General features: G+C 44.0%; 1 protein-coding gene across 1 annotated transcript in view; it reads left to right on the plus strand.

Annotated features, from left to right (window-relative positions):
* Positions 1 to 956: 956 nt before the first annotated feature.
* Positions 957 to 14,666, plus strand: part of LOC143641705 (butyrophilin subfamily 1 member A1-like) — a 47,383-nt gene continuing 33,673 nt past the window's right edge. Inside the window, exon 1 of the mRNA XM_077109441.1 lies at positions 957 to 1,290. Within this exon, the coding sequence (XP_076965556.1) occupies positions 957 to 1,290 (334 nt within the window). The remainder of the gene's footprint in view (positions 1,291 to 14,666) is intronic.

Below are 14,666 nucleotides of genomic sequence, written 5' to 3' on the forward strand. Positions count from 1 at the left end.
ATCTCAAGTTCCTTGGCCAGCAGCTGTCCCCTGTGCTTGCTGACTACAGAGTTGCTCCTAACTCCCTGACAATCAGGGACCAGGCTGAAAGGTGACAGAGACAAGGGTGCAGCCTCCCTCCCTGCCCACACCGCAAGCCCCCCCTCCAGGTTCCCATGCTGTCAAAGTCCAGGAGGCTGAGGCAGTTTTAAAAAAAATCACACCTGCCAAAGAGAAAGAGAAAGGGTTTACATTTCCAGAATTCTTCAAGCGATGCTCTGAGGAAAGGGAGGGAGGAAAAGGAACTTTTGATTTTGCCATCAGGCAGATCAAACATTGTCTGAGTACTTACATTTACATTTATCTTTTCACTTTTATAATTCCTCACCTTAGATATGAGCTGTGGCAATGTCTTAAACTGTTTTTGTAAAGATGCTATCATGCCTGTTTTCTAAAATGCAATAACATTGTGCATAGTGTTCCCTTTATTCATCACACAAAATCATGGCATTTAGTTGTTTCACTATTGTATGTACTATGCATTGTACTTTGAGTAATCCAAGGTTTAAACAGAGACCTTCAGATTGCTGGTGCTAGAACACTCTCTGAGCCTGGGTCATGACAATTGGGGACAAGTCCCTCATGCACTCATTGACTCAGTTTATGCCAACGTAAAATGAGGACCACACTCTGTAACTTTGCAGATTCTGTGAGACCAAAATTGATGCACACGGATTTGAATTCAGTTCTTAGCCCCTGGGAAAGCACACCTGAAGAACCAGGTCTTTGCACCCACCCTCACATCCCATGTTACCTCCTGAACTTTCCTTGCCTTCCAGCATCCCCTGCCCACTAGCTGGCCATGGCTCGGTGTGTCCATGAGCTGAACTGCTGCTCTCATAACACAGTCACAACCCCACCTGCCTGGCCTCGGCCATGACGCTTTATCTTCCTGATTTCCAGGACAATTCCACGTGATGGGACCTCGGTCACCAGTCATCGCTGTGGTGGGAGCAGAGGCCAAGTTCCCCTGCCACCTCAGCCCCTCCACTGACGCGCAGCACATGGAAGTCAGGTGGTTCCACGGCAACCACTCAGGCCTGGTGCACTACTACAGGGACTCCAAGGACTACCTGGAGCAGCAGCGGCCAGAGTACCATGGGAGGACCGAGCTCCTGAGGGAGAACATCACCAGAGGGCAGGTGGCCCTGAGGATCCACCCCATCCGCCCTGCAGATGAAGGGGACTACAGGTGTTTATTTGTAAGCTCCACCTACCACAATGAAGCACGGTTCCACGTGGAGGTCACAGGTGAGCCTGTGGAACAGAAGCTCTGATCCAGTTTTTATTGATATTCTGTTTTATCAAGAGCCAGATTAATGCCATCATGTATGGACAGAGTTGGGCAAAGCTACACAAATGCTAGATAGGATGCCAAGAAAGGTAGAGATGTGAGGCTCTATTTTTGTCTTTCTTACATTTTAATAGGGATCTATTTGCATCTCCGCATGGTCAACATAAATCCAGGGAGGGAAGTAGAGGGATTCTAGCATGCCTCGTTTCTGATGGGTCCCAGAAGCCCACAGCCTGGGCTTTCAAACCCCACAAGGAGCCAGATAGAGGAAGAGAGACTCCATAACCCACCATCAGGCCTGAGTTCAGTGCACCTCATTTCCATGCATATGCAGCACAATTCTTGGTAGTCTAATGTGGTGCTTCCCACCCTTGCCTTCTAGTTTACTTGGGTCCTGCATAAGTTCATGCCTTTCTGTATTGCTCCTGCTCAGATATGAACCCCAGGAAAGTATCTATCCTGCCAGGTGAAGGAGGAAGAAAGGGTCCAGCTTCAGTAAGAGGCTGATCCTGGATTAGTCCCCTTCACACACATCTTAAGGCCTCAGAAAGAGTTTCTGTATCTCCCTCCTCACAGGGGGCCTCATGAGAAACCAGCCGCCACCATCAGAGGGCATTGAGCATACTGAGCTTCTGAAGCCAGGGCAGGTTGGACCTGCTCATCTCCTGTATCAAACAGGGGGCAGCCCTGATGCTTCACTCCCACGGCTTCCCCAAGTCAGGGCAAGTGCAGCTGAGCTTTCCACTTGAGCAAAAAGAGCAGGTAGAACGCTGAGGAAAACGAGGTGGAACTCATGTCAGGCTCCCCTAGGGCACTGTTGGCATGGAGCACTAGCTATAGCAATGAGTTCCACTGGGCTCCTTATCATGCTCTGGGTCTCCACTGTGCCCAAAGGGGGTTACTGACTTCCTCGTGTTCTCTGTGGGTGGAGTGCTTGGTATTTCAGTAGCTATAGAGTTTAGGATGCAACTTTCACAGCACGCACATGGTGAAGCCAGAATTCATGAAGGGCCAGGCCTTCCCAAATTATCACAGGCCTTCAGAGCCGTCACGGTATAAATACTGGAATAGTAAGTGACAAAATATGTTTCTAAACATGAGATGCTTCTCCAAAGAAAGGTTTCTCTGCTGCCTACTTGAGGCAGCGCACCTTGGCACACCTCCAGCAGGCTGCAGGTTTCCGTCATGTCCTGGTTATGACAGTGGGAACCATTACTTTGAGAACCTGCTGTTTTCTTTACTTAAGGCAGGAAAATGAAATAGCCTGTTTCTTCACCTCCTCCCAGTGAGCACGTCGTTTAGCCTGTCTAGACCAGGTGTCCTGGGTTGAGCCTCTGGGTCACACCCACTGGACTCCACACCATGCAGCATGGTGCTGGTTGCTGCACCAGGTTAGGAGGCCTCACCAGAGCCCAACTCCAGGTGAACAGCAGGTCCTTGGATTGAGCCTGTGGCCCTCTTCTCCAGAAGGCCTCAGTGTCCTGTAGTGGTCTAGTTTGTGTGGTTTCTGGCTCACATATCTTCACCTGCTCCTCCTTCCTAGAGGAGTGAAGTTTGGTTCAAGGTCAGAAATCAGTGCCTGCTGGAGATGTCATCCATTTGGGCAGCCCCGGTGTACTGTGTGTCTTAGAGAAAAGGTTCTCCCTCACCCTGAGTTTAGATAGACCCCACGTGGTCCCCCATATTTAACCATCGTGGGTGCTGCAGGTGCAAATCTTTGCAGGACCCCAGACTTCAGTGAATTCTGAAGCTGAGTTCTTAAAGCCAAGGCTCATCCCTGTCCCACTCCCCAGCCAGCTTCACAGGAGCACAGATCCATGGACTAACATCTTGGGGGAGCCACAGGCAGATGTTGAAATTCTCCTCTAGGAGAGAGGAAATACCACTTAAAGCCTTGGTGTCAAGTCATATCCTCAGTCTCTTTGCACTAGCAAAAACCATGGATTTGCCCCCAGGATGATCTCAGAGTTAATAGCTCAGATTCTCAAAGTAGGTAACAGAGGGGAAAGTGGCCTGACTCAGAGCACCACCTTACTCTCTTATCCCAGAAAATCTGGCAACTTGACGCCATGTTTCTATAAAGTCCTGCTAACTGAGCTCTGTATTTTTAGAATATATGAAACACAAGCCCATCTTTATTGAACTTATGAGAACACAGCCAGTGATGAGACACAGAGGGACATGTTTTCAAGTGGAAGGGCCAGGAGGAACAATTGGACACTACCCTCTGTTTCCTTCACTGAGCAGCCCTGTATGCTGAGCTGTATGTACTTACCACAGAGCCCCAGTTACTCCCTGGTTTCTCCAGCCCCTGCACTAAGAATGTCACCCATGTCCTAGGGAAAAGGAGCTGGTGTCCCAAGAGCTGAAGCCATGGACTCTACTGTGCTGCTCCATGTCAGCACAGGAAATGGGGCCGCTGGGCCGAGCAGGCGTCCCCACTGCTTCTCAAAGCCCTCAGCTTCTGAAATGACCCTTTCCTGTTCAGACACTGAGGTCCCTGTTGTGAAGGTCACCATGGGATTGAACATTTAATCTTCACTCCAAACACTTGTTTAGGGCCCAATTAGCAAGGCCTCAGGAGGTGACATGAGAGGGTCATCAATAGACTCTCAGGGCTTCCATTAACAAATCACCACAAACGAGTTTGCTTAAAACAACAGAAGTTGTTAATTTATCTAGATTTATTTACATTTCTGGAGGCCTTCAGTTCAAATCCAGGAGTTGGAGAGCCAGGCCCCAAGGCCCCAGGGGAGAGCTTCCCTCTATGATCTAGCTTTTGGCAACCCAGCTGTCCCTGGGCTTGTAGCTTCACCATCCAGTCTCGAACTCCACATCTGCTTGGCTAATGTCCTTGTGTCCCTAGGTCTAACTTTTTTCTCTTGTTAAAAAGTTGCCAGTCATATGGGATCAGGACCCACCCTAATGCAACTCAACCTACTCTTTACCAATTATCTGAAAAGATCGTGTTACCAAAGAATGTCACATTCACAGGTATTAGGGTGAGGACTTGACCATGTCTTTATAGGAAACCGAACTCAACCCACAACGGGCAGGTTGACCCCCGGTACATTTGTTTTGTATCTTATCATTTCTGTTAGCTAAGATTGAGATTATTCACTAACCTGCAGACGAGTGTCCTATAGCTGAGCTTCCTACTTCAAGTGCAGGGGTGTTGGGCACAGGTCTGCAACAGCAGCTGACCTGTGAGGTTCCACAGTCCATGTTGACCTTGCACCCACCATGGCATGGATTCCTTCTTCACCACCAGGGATGATTCCCAGTCTCCCTGCACTGCAGCCCAAGGAAAGAGGAAAGGGCAGGAGGCAGGGGCACTTCTCCTTAGAAACAGAGTCCACAGCACGTGTAGTTGCCACTCAGCCCCTGTGGGAAGCTCCAGGCCACTCCTAGCTCCAAAGGGGCTGGGGCATGTGGTCTCCTGGGTGGCCACTGCCCCAGCTAGGCTTACCTTGTCCGCGTCTGCATGGTCCAGAGTGGCGGCTGCTGGGTGCAAACTGCTTTTCACATTTAAACCTAATTGACACTAAGTGACAGGCAAGTCCATGCCACAGTTCAGCCAGGCACGTAGTGCTCCGCAGCCTGTGCAGCAAGGGATGGCCATGCTGATGGAGGGCCCAGACCATGTCCAGGAATATAGTGGTGAGCTCCTCTGAGAAGGGCCAGGATGGAGGCCTCGAGACCAGATGTGGGACTCCCACTGGGTCCTCAGCACCACCAAGGGCAGCTGCACAGGCTGCTCCTGTATTGATAACGTGTTTGGTGTCCAGTTTTCAAAATAACCAGATAAAATGATTAGTATGGCTTCAAAGGGTGGAGAGGAAAAATATAAAGGATGACAGAGACTCGTATGTTAAATGTTGACATGGGTGATTTTCTTTATTCCCCCTAAAGTCCTTTGTGGTCAGTATTTATTGATTGATTGATTGATTAGTTTTAGTCCCACTCCCAGTTTACAAAAATGACCAGCAGACGGAAGTTCACACCACTTGAAGTGGCTCAGAACTTGAAGAAGCTGTGTCTGCCTCTCTTCACTTTCCAGGCTCGGGGTCAACCCCTCATATTCATGTTGAAACTGATGATGCCGACGGCCTGAAGCTGACCTGCACATCCACAGGGTGGTATCCAGAGCCCGAGGTGCACTGGGAGGACTCTCTGGAGCAGCACCTGACCCCAGCCTCAGAAAGCAGGACAACAGATGGAGACGGCTTGTTTGGAGTGCAAACCTCCATCATGGTGGATAAGAGCTTGAGTGCAAATGTGTCCTGCTTCATAAGGAACCCGGTCGTCGGCTCTCAGAAGGGAGTGTGTGTCTCCTTAGCAGGTCAATGCCCTCCACGTCACATTCTTGAGATCTGGCCATTGAGAGAGAGGGTGTGGGTAGCAAAGGCTCACCACGGACAACCCAGAAGGATGCAGCCATTCACCAGTTTGCAACTCCTCCTACCCAGAGAGCTAGAAAAACATGTCTTCTGACCTGTTTTATAATTCTCTCCATGGCAAAGAAATACCATTGGTTTATTTTACAAGAATATAAATGTCTGCCTGTGCAAAAGCATTCAGAGAGTAAGGGAGCATTGTAGGACACTGCCAGTGCTCTCTCTGACCACCCAGCCCACTGACCAGGGAAACCACTGCCAACAAGTGCAGTGCAGTTGACATTGATGAATTGAGGGGATCCTCTCCGTGTCCCTTTCCAGCTTTGCAGATTTGGGTGAGACTGACCTTCCTGTTCCCAGTGCCCAGGTGTTAGGGAGCAGGAATGAGAGGGTCTCCCCATAGAGTGTTATGAGGTTAGCTGATGCAGTCATGCCATCGGCACAGAAAGACCCCACAGGCTCTATGCCCTCCCACAGCGACTGTGCAGGCATGAAGTCTGCCCAGATGGTTTAGTGTGCTGAGAGCCAGCGGAGTCTGTATGGCCCCTGGCATTTTGCCAACAGTATTGATTGACAGGTGAGGCATTACTATCCGCCTCTGCCGCTACTTTTGAGTTCTCGAACTACTTTCGAGCTCTCGTGGGGATTTCCAGGGATTCCCCGAGAGTTCCCATTGGTTGAGGAAGTGAAGGAGGAGGGTTTTCCGGAGGAGATATTTCCGGCTGCCGGGTTCCTGCACCAGCCTCGTGGCATTCGGGAGAATTCCCCAGGAGCTTGTGTGAGGTTTTTTCTTGCAGTTTAAAAATAAAGTTTGTTCCTGCTTCAGTGGCTCATGATTTGTGCCCAGCCAGACTGCGGCAATTGGCGGCCCGTGCGGGGAACGACTAAAGCTTCGGGGTAAGTGAAATTGCTTGCCCCTAAGGGAAGACGAGAGAATGGGTGACCATTTTAAAAAACAATTTGTTCTTGTTTTGATTTTTTTTGTGTTTGTTTCAAGCTGCCTATCCCTAGAATTTTCTCAGGCAGACTGGGAAAAATGGTTGGCTCAAGGTTTGAAGTTGTTCGCCCCTGAGGAAGAGATAGAAATAGACCACAAATGCACATATCAAGAAAATAGGAAAACTGATACAACGATCTTTTGTTCCGTTTTTGCTTCATTCTGTTTCGGTGTTGTTTTGTGTTATCTTATTGGGTTGCGTTATCTTTATAACAGATTAGAAATTAGTAAAAAACAAACTGAAAAAGTGTTAAGTAAATTGTTAGAGGTTCAGACCATGGAGAAAGACATTTTAGATCAAGCAAAAGAGAAGGTCTCTCGAGCTAGTCAGACAGAGGAAGAAAATTTAAAGGAAGAAAGCTTAGAGGAGAAACAGCTATTAGGGAAAAAGCTACAACAGGAGGCTGCTACTAACACCGTTCTATCACCAGAGGGCGTAATTCAACCAACAGCTCCACCTATGGAGATAGCTGAGTGGCCCTCAACCCCGGTAGCTGATAGGTGGGATCCTGAGACAGGACCTCAAAGATTAGCATGCCCTGTACTTGAGCAGGCAGGAGGGCAGCGAATTCACCGTGCTTTAGATTTCAAAACAGTGAAGCAGTTAAAGGAGGCTGTAACAACCTATGGTCCTCAAGCACCCTTCACTGTAAGCATGGTCGAATCCATTACCAACTTGGACATGACACCAGCAGATTGGGCTAGTATGTGTAAATCTGTGCTAAATGGAGGACAATATTTGTTATGGAAGGTTGCCAATGAGGAATTTTGCAGGGAGACAGCTAGGCGAAATGCAGCAGCCGGTTACCCTCAAAGAAATTTAGATATGTTGTTAGGAAAAGGACCTTATGAGGGTCAACGGCATCAAATTGAATATGATCCTGGAGTATATGCACAAATTGCTGTAGATGCAGTTAGGGCATGAAAAACTTTACAGGGGCATGGAGATTTACAAGGAATGTTATCTAAGGTAATACAAGGAACTAATGAACCTTATGCTGAATTTGTAGATAGGCTTATTCAAGCAGCTTCTAGAATTTTTGGGGATACAGAACAAGCAATGCCATTTATAAAACAACTGGCTTATGACCAAGCAAATTGTTGCTGCAGAGAGGTCATTAGACCATGGAGACATGAAGATTTAAACACATATATTAAATTATGTAGAGACATTAATGAACAAGGATAAGTCTTGGCAGCAGTACAACAGGCTTTAGATGCCAGGCCAAAACCATGCTACAATTGTGAACAAACAGGACATTTTAAAAGGAGTTGCCCCATAAGAGGAGGGTTTAACAAAGCTAGGTATCAAAGGAATAGAATACCGGGTATTTGCCCACGATGCCATAGAGGGAGACATTGGGCTAATGAATGCCGTTCTCACACCACCATAGAGGGTACTCCGTTATCAAAAAATGGACAAGGACCAGGTGTTTACCCACAATATTGTGGAGAAAGGCATCGGGCTCCATTGCCAAAAAATGGACAGGGGGGCCCAATGCTCCAGGGCCCACGACCACAAATGTACGGGGCACTGGAGGAACCCAGAAACACCATGGAGGAACCCAGCAACAGCATCAGGGTAGTGCCCAGGACACATTATCCATCAGATCTCTCATCAGATGAACCAGAGGGAGCGCAGGGATGGACATCTGCGCCTCCGCCAGAGCAGTACTAACTCCAGAGATGGGAGTTCAAATCATTCCCACAGGAGTAAAAGGACCTCTTCCCCAAGGAACAGTAGGCTTATTGTTAGGATGTAGTTCTTCTACTCTAAAAGGACTTATGATAAGTCCCAGGGTAATTGATCCCGATTATGAAGGTGAAATAAAAATTATAGCTAGTTCTCCAAAGGGTATATCAATAATTTCACCAGGAGATAGAATAGCACAGTTATTAATAATACCCAGCCTACATGATAAATTTTCCAGTAGTAGTAAAGAAAGAGGTTCCAGGGGATTAGGCTCCACAGGTGTAGATTGGGCTATGCTGTCTTTAAATTTAGATTCTCGCCCAATGCTAAAACTAAATATTCAATGACATGAATTTAATGGGCTACTGGATACAGGTGCAGACCTTAGCATCATATCTCGTCAAGAATGGCCAAAACATTGGCCGTTACAACAAGCCACTCAAACGCTTCGAGGCCTAGGAGTGGCAACTAATCCCCATAGAAGTGCAATGGTATTAGATTGGAAGGATCCTGAAGGATGTGAAGGAACTATACAGCCATATGTATTGGATCATCTTCCTATAAATTTATGGGGACGAGATGTCCTAGATCAATTAGGTTTGACATTAACAAATAACATCAATCCAAATGTGCCCACTATTAGGGCTAAACAAGGTTTCAGGAAAGAAAAAAGATTAGGAGAACAAGGTATAGCAGCACCAATTCAAATAGATCAAGGAATAAATAGACATGGACTGGGTTTTCAGAAGGGGTCACTAAGGCAATAAAAATTACTTGGAAATCAGAAAGACCAGTATGGGTTCCTCAGTGGCCCCTGACTAAAGAAAAGATACAAGCAGCCCATGACCTGGTCAAACAGCAATTAGCGGAGGGACATATACAACCTTCCATATCTCCCTATAATACCCCCATTTTTGTCATTAAAAAGAAATCTGGTAAATGGAGATTACTGCAAGATTTAAGAGCCATTAATAATGAGATGGTTATTATGGGACCTGCTCAATCAGGGATTCCTCAATTGTCTGCTTTGCCAAAAACCTGGTACGTTTTAGCTATAGATATTAAAGATTGGTTTTTTTCAATTCCAATTTATCCTGAGGATAGTCCACGTTTTGCATTTACTATCCCTGCATTAAATCATGAAGGTCCTGATCAGAGATATTAATGGAAAGTACTCCCTCAAGGGATGGCTAACAGCCCAACTATGTGTCAAATTTATGTTAACAAAGCAATCCAGCCACTTAGAAATCAAAATCCTGGACTACAAATATTTCACTATATGGATGATGTATTGTTGGCACACAAAGATAAAAACACATTGCTGGAATGTTTTGTCACACTTACAAACTTATTAAAAAATTATAATCTAGAGATAGTAATAGATAAAGTACAATTAAATTTTCCAATTAATTATTTAGGAGTTCTATTATCCTCAACCATGGTCCGTCCACCAAAAATTCAAATACGAGTAGATCAACTCAAATCACTTAACGACTTTCAAAAGTTATTAGGAGACATAAATTGGATAAGGCCTTATCTAGGCATACCAACAGGAGAGTTGGGACCTTTATTTGATATCCTAAAAGGCCCATCAGATCCAAATTCACCCTGAATATTAACACCTGAAGCAAGAAAGGCATTAAAAATTATTGAAACATATATGGAAAATATGCATTTGGATAGAATTGATATAAGTTTGCCTTTATTATTTATTGTAATACCAACAAAAAATATTCCTACAGGAGTATTTTGGCAAGAAGGTCCATTATTATGGATACATTTATCTTATTCTCCTAACACTATTCTTACTAGGTATCCTGAGGCTGTAGGACAGTTAATACTCAAAGGAATAAAAGCAGCAAAGGGAGTATTTGGAATTTCTCCCAATAAAATTATTACTCCATATACTATGGATCAAATTGATGAGTTAGCTAATGAGCTAAATACTTGGGCAATAATCATGTGTAAATCTAATTTTTCATTTGATAATCACTTACCATCTAATCCTTTGTTGTCTTTTTGGTCTTTGCATCCTGTAGTTTTTCCAAAAATGACAAGAAAAACCCCTATCATGAATGCTCCAAATGTATTCACTGATGGGTCAAATAATGGTACAGTAGCAGTAGTTACCCCTGATCAAACTTTTACATTTTTAGTACCCAAACAATCAGCTCAAAAGGTAGAGTTTAATGCAGTTTTACAAGCTTTTGTGATGTTTAAAGATTCTGTATTTAATTTATTTTCCGATAGTCAGTATATAGTTAATGCTATAGTATCCCTTGAAGATGCTGGTAGGATTTCCCCTTCCTCTACTGTTTTCTCTTTGTTTTCCACTATACAAAGTCTGATATGGGACAGAAAAGATCCATTCTTTATAGGACATATCAGAGCACATACAGGATTGCCTGGAGCCCTTAGTTTGGGCAACAATTTAGCAGATAAAACTACACGACATACATATTTTCTCTACACTAAAAGAAGCTACAAATTTTCATAAAAGGTTCCATGTCAATGCTAATACTTTACAAAAGTGTTTTAAAATAACTAAGGAACAAGCTAGACAAATAATAAAACAATGTCAAAATTGTGTGACCTTTTTACCACAAGTTAATCTTGGAGTCAATCCTAGAGGACTGATACCTAACCATATTTGGCAGACGGACATCACACACTTGCCAGAATTTGGAAAATTAAAATATTTGCATGTTACAGTTGATACTTCTTCTGGATTTTTGATGGACTCCCTTCATGCCGGAGAAAAAACTAAAGATGTTATAGCTCATTGCTTACAAAATTTTGCCACTGTGGGTGTTCCAAAATAGTTAAAAACAGATAATGGTCCTGGTTATACTTCTACCTCTTTTAAACAATTTTGCTCATCATTTGGTATTTCTCATATAACAGGAATCCCATACAATCCTCAGGGACAAGGCATAGTTGAAAGAGCTCATCAAACTATTAAAATGTACTTATTAAAACAAAAAGAGGGAATTGGAAAGGGGTATATATCCCCCAAAGATAAACTTAAAATAACCCTCTTTACTCTACTTTTTAAATTTGGATTCATCAGGGCTTAGTGCTGCGGAAAGGCATATGTGTCCAAAAAATGTACATAAGCCTAAGGTGCTTTGGAAGGATATTCTAATAGGACAATGGAAAGGTCCTGACCCAGTGATTGTCTGGAATACGGGGTCTGTTTGTGTGTTTCCACAGGGAGAACAGCAGTCGATTTGGATTCCAGAGAGATTAACTAAGGTCCTGACCCAGTGATTGTCTGGAATAGGGGGTCTGTTTGTGTGTTTCCACAGGGAGAACAACAGCCGATTTGGATTCCAGAGAAACTAACCAAAGCGAATTCTACAGATGGAAAAAAAAAAAAGGTGATTTGACTCAAATGCATAACAGCTGATATTCAGAGCTCCAGTTTGGCTATTCTTACATCTGCAACAGTGATTAACCAGGATGTTCTTTTCAATATTTATTTTATTATTGCCTTTTCCCACAGCATAAAGTTCTATTTTATTTTTGAGCTCATACAGACCTAGGTTAATGTTTTTCTGATCAGTTTTATTTTTTGACTGTGGAGTTTTTAAACATTGCAATGGAAATTTCACCTAGGTAAAGCTACAAGGCCTTTACTATCATCTTATGTGTTGTATGTTATGTGTGCACACTTCTGTTTTGTGTTGTATGTCTGTATGTGCGTATGTCCATAGATCATATGTGAGGAGCACTCATGAATAAATGGATATGAATTTTTTTTATTCTCGTGATTTTAATGGTTTAATTTAAATTGGGTAAACAGATGTTGAAAATTGTTTTAATATGTAAACAAATAAGGAGGTTAACAGATCTGTTTGTTTACTTTCACCTTTCCTTTTCATTATATTTAATAATTCTGTTCAGGATAATGTAAATTGTTCAAAAAATTGTTTTCTTAGTGCCTGTTGGAATGTTACATAATTTTTTTCTTAGCATCATTGCCAGAATTCCTATCTTCATCCCAGTGCCGGTGAAGACAAAGATAAAACCAAACTACAGCTTCCTCGATAGTTATCACAACAAACTGTATAAACTGATGCATCAATGAATAATAACTCAACAAGTAATGCTCAATCAAGGAATCGATTTACTTTGGGAGGAAATGGACATATTGACAGATTCCTCTGCTTTGAACTGCTTGCAGAACTTGTCTGGACTATGTATCACTTGTATGCATTGTGAACTATCTATTGGTGCAACGAATTGTGGTAGTGCTGGAGTATTTTCGCTCATGGTGTCACTGGTGGTACAATTTTTCAAAGGAGCCATCAATTGGCTTAGTGTCATGGCATTTTGCATCCTCCTCCCTTCTACTAGTGATGGTCTAAAATTTGGGGGCCAACAGAGGTGAGGCAAAGAACCTCACCCCCCCACTGGCACCAAGGCCAAATTTGGGGGCCAACAGAGGTGAGGCAAAGAACATCACCCCCTCACTGGTGCAAAGGCCTATACACAAGTATGGCTGTATGCTGGATCGGTAGTCAGTGACGGGTATGATCCAATTGCAATGGTACCAACCTAAGACAGGAGGCTGACGCCTAGAGGTCAGTTCATCCGATGACGGGTAAGGACCATATGTTGAATTGGACTGCCTAACAGGCACGGTCCCTAAGCCACATTGCTTGTTGTTTAATTAAACAGAAGGGGGGAGATGCTGAGAGCCAGCGGAGTCTGTATGCCCCTGGCATTTTTCCAACAATATTGATTGACAGGCGAGGCGTTACTATCCGCCTCTGCCGCTACTTTTGAGTTCTCGCACTACTTTTGAGCTCTCGTGGGGATTTCCAGGGATTCCCTGAGAGTTCCCATTGGTTGAGGAAGTGCAGGAGGAGGGTTTTCCAGAGGAGATATTTCCGGCTGCCGGGTTCCTGCACCAGCCTCGTGGCATTCGGGAGAATTCCCCAGGAGCTTGTGTGAGGTTTTTTCTTGCAGTTTAAAAATAAAGTTTGTTCCTGCTTCAGTGGCTCGTGATTTGTGCCCAGCCAGACTGCGGCATTAGTGCACAGTCCTTTAATAGGAAATGTCTAGATTTTAGGTCTGTAAGTCTGCAGAAGGTGCTCCTGACACCCCATCTGCTTTGGCCCCTGCAAGGTCACCTTTTGCTACCTCCTCTTTGCCCACCTGCAGGTCCACAGCAAGGCCCTGGACATTCACCCTTCTGTTCCCTCCTCCTCCCTGTATTCAGCTGGGTGCCACACCTGCATGTTCAGACACTAGCATCATCCCCTCTGGGAATCCATGCCTGAGGCATTTGTACCAAGTTTCCCACTCACTGTGCGTGACTTTGGTCATTCGCGTCATCTCGGGAGGGTAAGCCCCTGAAGACACTGGGCTTATTTCATATTCCTCTTCCTTATTCCTCTTTCATATTCCTCCTTCTTAGCCCAGTACTAAAGAAAAACTTTGGGTCAACACTCTTTTGTGCCTTAGTCTGGGAAGTCACACTTGTTTGAAAAGTTGGAATCATGAAGAAGACAAGCACTAATGTCAGAGGAGTAAATTACTTTTTTAAAAAAGTATTAATCTTAATAACATAAGATCAGAGGAGAGCAAAGGGATGGAGCCTCCTGCTCAGAACTATACAGTGGAGAAAGGAATAGACATTTAACAGGAAATGAAGAGCCAGCATTAGAGCAGCAAAAATTATAATAATACAGAGTTTTGAAAATGAAAATGTAGAAGATAAAAGAGAAAAAGAATATAGTTCATATTTATGTTGGAAGCAATTACTATATAAGTAATAATTTTCCAATTGATTTATTTATAAGCCTTTTGCTAAGATTTTTGGATCAATGTAATCCATCAATAATAGTGTCCTAAGGCCTTTTTTGAACCAATCTTATTAAGTAAAAGTTGTTGGCAGTAAGGGTCCCCTATGTAAGGTATGACAGGTGACATCAATATGCACATGCATTGTGAAGTATTGCCTTAATCAAGCTAATTAACATTCATCAACTCACATATTTATTATATTTGGTGTGTAGTTAGTGATGTACTCTCTTACAGAATTCCAAGTATACAGGGTTTTAGAGTTAAATAGAGTCCTTCAATGAGTGGCCTTGATGCCTCTCTTGAACCGACCCATTGTTAAAGTATTTGCCCAATAGTCACTTTGAACTGCTAGCCATGGCCATTCCAGAAGAGGCCCTGAGGGGAAGTAGAATTCTGTTTCCAGAACCTTGAACAGGAAACTTATTTGCCAAA

Source organism: Callospermophilus lateralis, chromosome 5, assembly GCF_048772815.1.
Source record: "Callospermophilus lateralis isolate mCalLat2 chromosome 5, mCalLat2.hap1, whole genome shotgun sequence".
NCBI lineage: Eukaryota > Metazoa > Chordata > Mammalia > Rodentia > Sciuridae > Callospermophilus > Callospermophilus lateralis.